Source organism: Eurypyga helias, unplaced genomic scaffold, assembly GCF_000690775.1.
Source record: "Eurypyga helias isolate BGI_N326 unplaced genomic scaffold, ASM69077v1 scaffold30590, whole genome shotgun sequence".
NCBI classification, from domain to species: Eukaryota; Metazoa; Chordata; class Aves; order Eurypygiformes; family Eurypygidae; genus Eurypyga; species Eurypyga helias.
The window spans coordinates 1,700-3,870 of record NW_010224259.1 but is presented as its reverse complement, the minus strand read 5'-3'; the positions used below and the strand labels follow the sequence as shown (position 1 = coordinate 3,870).

The window sequence follows — 2,171 nt, the reverse complement described above, 5'->3', positions numbered from 1 at the left end:
CCTGCCCGCAGCCATGCCTGCCTTGTCCTGCCTGTCCCTTGGGGTTGGCAGCATGTGTGATGAGTCTGGGGGGGCTCAGCTACTGGCATGAGGGTTTGGGGGTGGCTTGTGTCTAGGAGTTGTGGGGCACCTCTCTGTCCCCCAACCTGTAGCCTTTTGACCCTACTATCAGGGGTGGAGCAGATCTGAGTGCTGTGCCTCAGTTTCCCCAAGGGACCTTGGGAGATGCCCATGGGGACAGCTCCCCCTGGGGGGCAGTGTCACACCTTGGGAACCCACAGAGCAGTGGTGGGGACAGCTCACCCTACCCCATCATGAGCTCCTGTTCAAGATGGGACCCACCCATTGGTGGTGGACTTGACCATTGGTGGTGAAGGGTGGCTTTGGATGTAACAACTTTGGCAGTTCTTCGTGCTTAGGAAGGCAAGGAAGGAGCCAGCATCCCTTCCTGGTGAGAGCAGCAGGGGGACAAAGGGTGACAGGGTGGGTACCTTGAAGAGCTTGTAGGCGTAGACATCATCCATGTCAATGTTGATCATCCTCAGCATGCTCTTCACCTCCCGGAAGGACATCTTGTTGTCCTTGTTCCTGTCTGCTCGCTGCAGCACCCCATGGATCCAGCTATGCCAGGGTAAGGAAACCACCGGGTGTCACACCCACGGTCATCCCAAGCCACCTGTCCCCAAGCCACCATAGCTCCGACAAAGGATATTGGTCAAGCTTCTCCGGCTGACTCATGGCTTGCAGCCGCCCCATCAGCTTGGTGAGCCCTTTCACCCAGTGGTGGGCATCCTCCTCACCCCGGGCAGCCAGGTCGAGGTTCTTGCGCTTGCCCTCGAAGACGAGGGTGAAGCAGTGCCGCTCGGGGAAGGCAGCACCGTACTTGCGTAGACCCTCCGACTGGTGTCCCTCACGTACCCCCTCGATATGCATCACCGAGACTGCGGAGACACGCACAGCGATGGGGCCACCCTGGGGTTGCAGGTTGTCCCTCGGCATTTCCCCCACCCACGAGCATCCTGCAAGACACCCTGGCTGCTGATGGCCACTCAGGCCACCCTACACGTCCCCTTTGCGCCCCAGGGGACTGGAGCTCGAGTGCTGTTGATGCTGCAGCCGGGCTTAACCCGCTAATCCCAGGCGAGACAGAGGCTGGAGCTGCTGTCCCCTGCGGGGATGGGAACTGGGATGGAGCTGTCTCGCAGCGGTGCCAGATCAGGGCACCCCTTCCAGATGAGAGGGTGGAAAGAGATGGGCAATGCCAGAGAGTGGGGACAGAGTCTGGGCAGGATGGAGACGAGATCTCATGATGGTCCCAGGGTGATGGGGAAGGGTGTGGGCTCTGAGGGCTCGGCCTGGCACAGGGAGGTATTGGGTGCAGTGGGATGAGGTTTGGGTCCTGGGTCGGGGTCTGTCTTCTGGCCTGGGTCCCAGGCTGGGAGTGCAGGTCCCAGTTTGGTGTCTGGGTTCTGGTTGGGGTTATGGGACCTGGGTGGAGGTCCAGGTCCAACATGGGTGTTTGGGTCCCAGGTGGGGGTCCAGGTGGGGGCCGAGGTCTTGGGTAGGGGGTCCAGGTCCTGTCTCATGCTCAGGTCCCCACAGATGGCTCTGGGGCACTGCCCAGGTCCCAACCCCTCCCTGCAGCTTGGGGCTGTGCAGGATGTGGTCCAGGGTCCCCAAGCTACCGGGGATGGTCCCCAGCACCAGCACTCACAGCTCTGCTGGGAGCGAGCGTGCCTGAAGCCCCCCTCGAAGCAGATGGTCACTCCGTCCTCCTGTAGACGGAAGAGCCGCTCCCTGGGGTCCCCCCGAGACTTGATCTTCCGGAGCAGGGAGCCCCGCAGCATCCGCTGGATGTCCTCGTCCTCCGTCAGGCCTGCGGGACACCAGCCCGTGGGCACCCTGCGTGGGTACTGGGGGCACTGGAGCCTCTGGAGGGTGTACTGAGTATTGTGTGGGAGGGGGGGGGCTCAGTGCACATCTGTATGCACACCTGCATGTGTACACTACTGCACATCCCGTGGGAAGGCATGCCGTGGGACAGACAGGACAGGATGGGACAGGACAGACATTATGTGATGGGATGGGACAGATGGCATGGCATGGTTTAGGACAGGATGGAGGGATGGGACAGGGCAGGACAGGATGGATAGAAGAGGGCAGTGGGTGTG

At 61.4% G+C, this 2,171-nt stretch overlaps 1 protein-coding gene across 1 annotated transcript in view; it reads right to left on the bottom strand.

The window, feature by feature from the left end:
• PLCD3 (phospholipase C, delta 3) overlaps positions 1–1,876 on the bottom strand; it is a gene marked incomplete at both ends in the record, with an annotated part of 6,401 nt that extends 4,525 nt beyond the window's left edge. The window contains 3 exons of the mRNA XM_010161077.1: positions 492–621; positions 713–941; positions 1,715–1,876. Coding sequence (XP_010159379.1) covers positions 492–621; positions 713–941; positions 1,715–1,876 — 521 coding nt within the window. The remainder of the gene's footprint in view (positions 1–491; positions 622–712; positions 942–1,714) is intronic.
• Between the last annotated feature and the right edge of the window lie 295 nt (positions 1,877–2,171).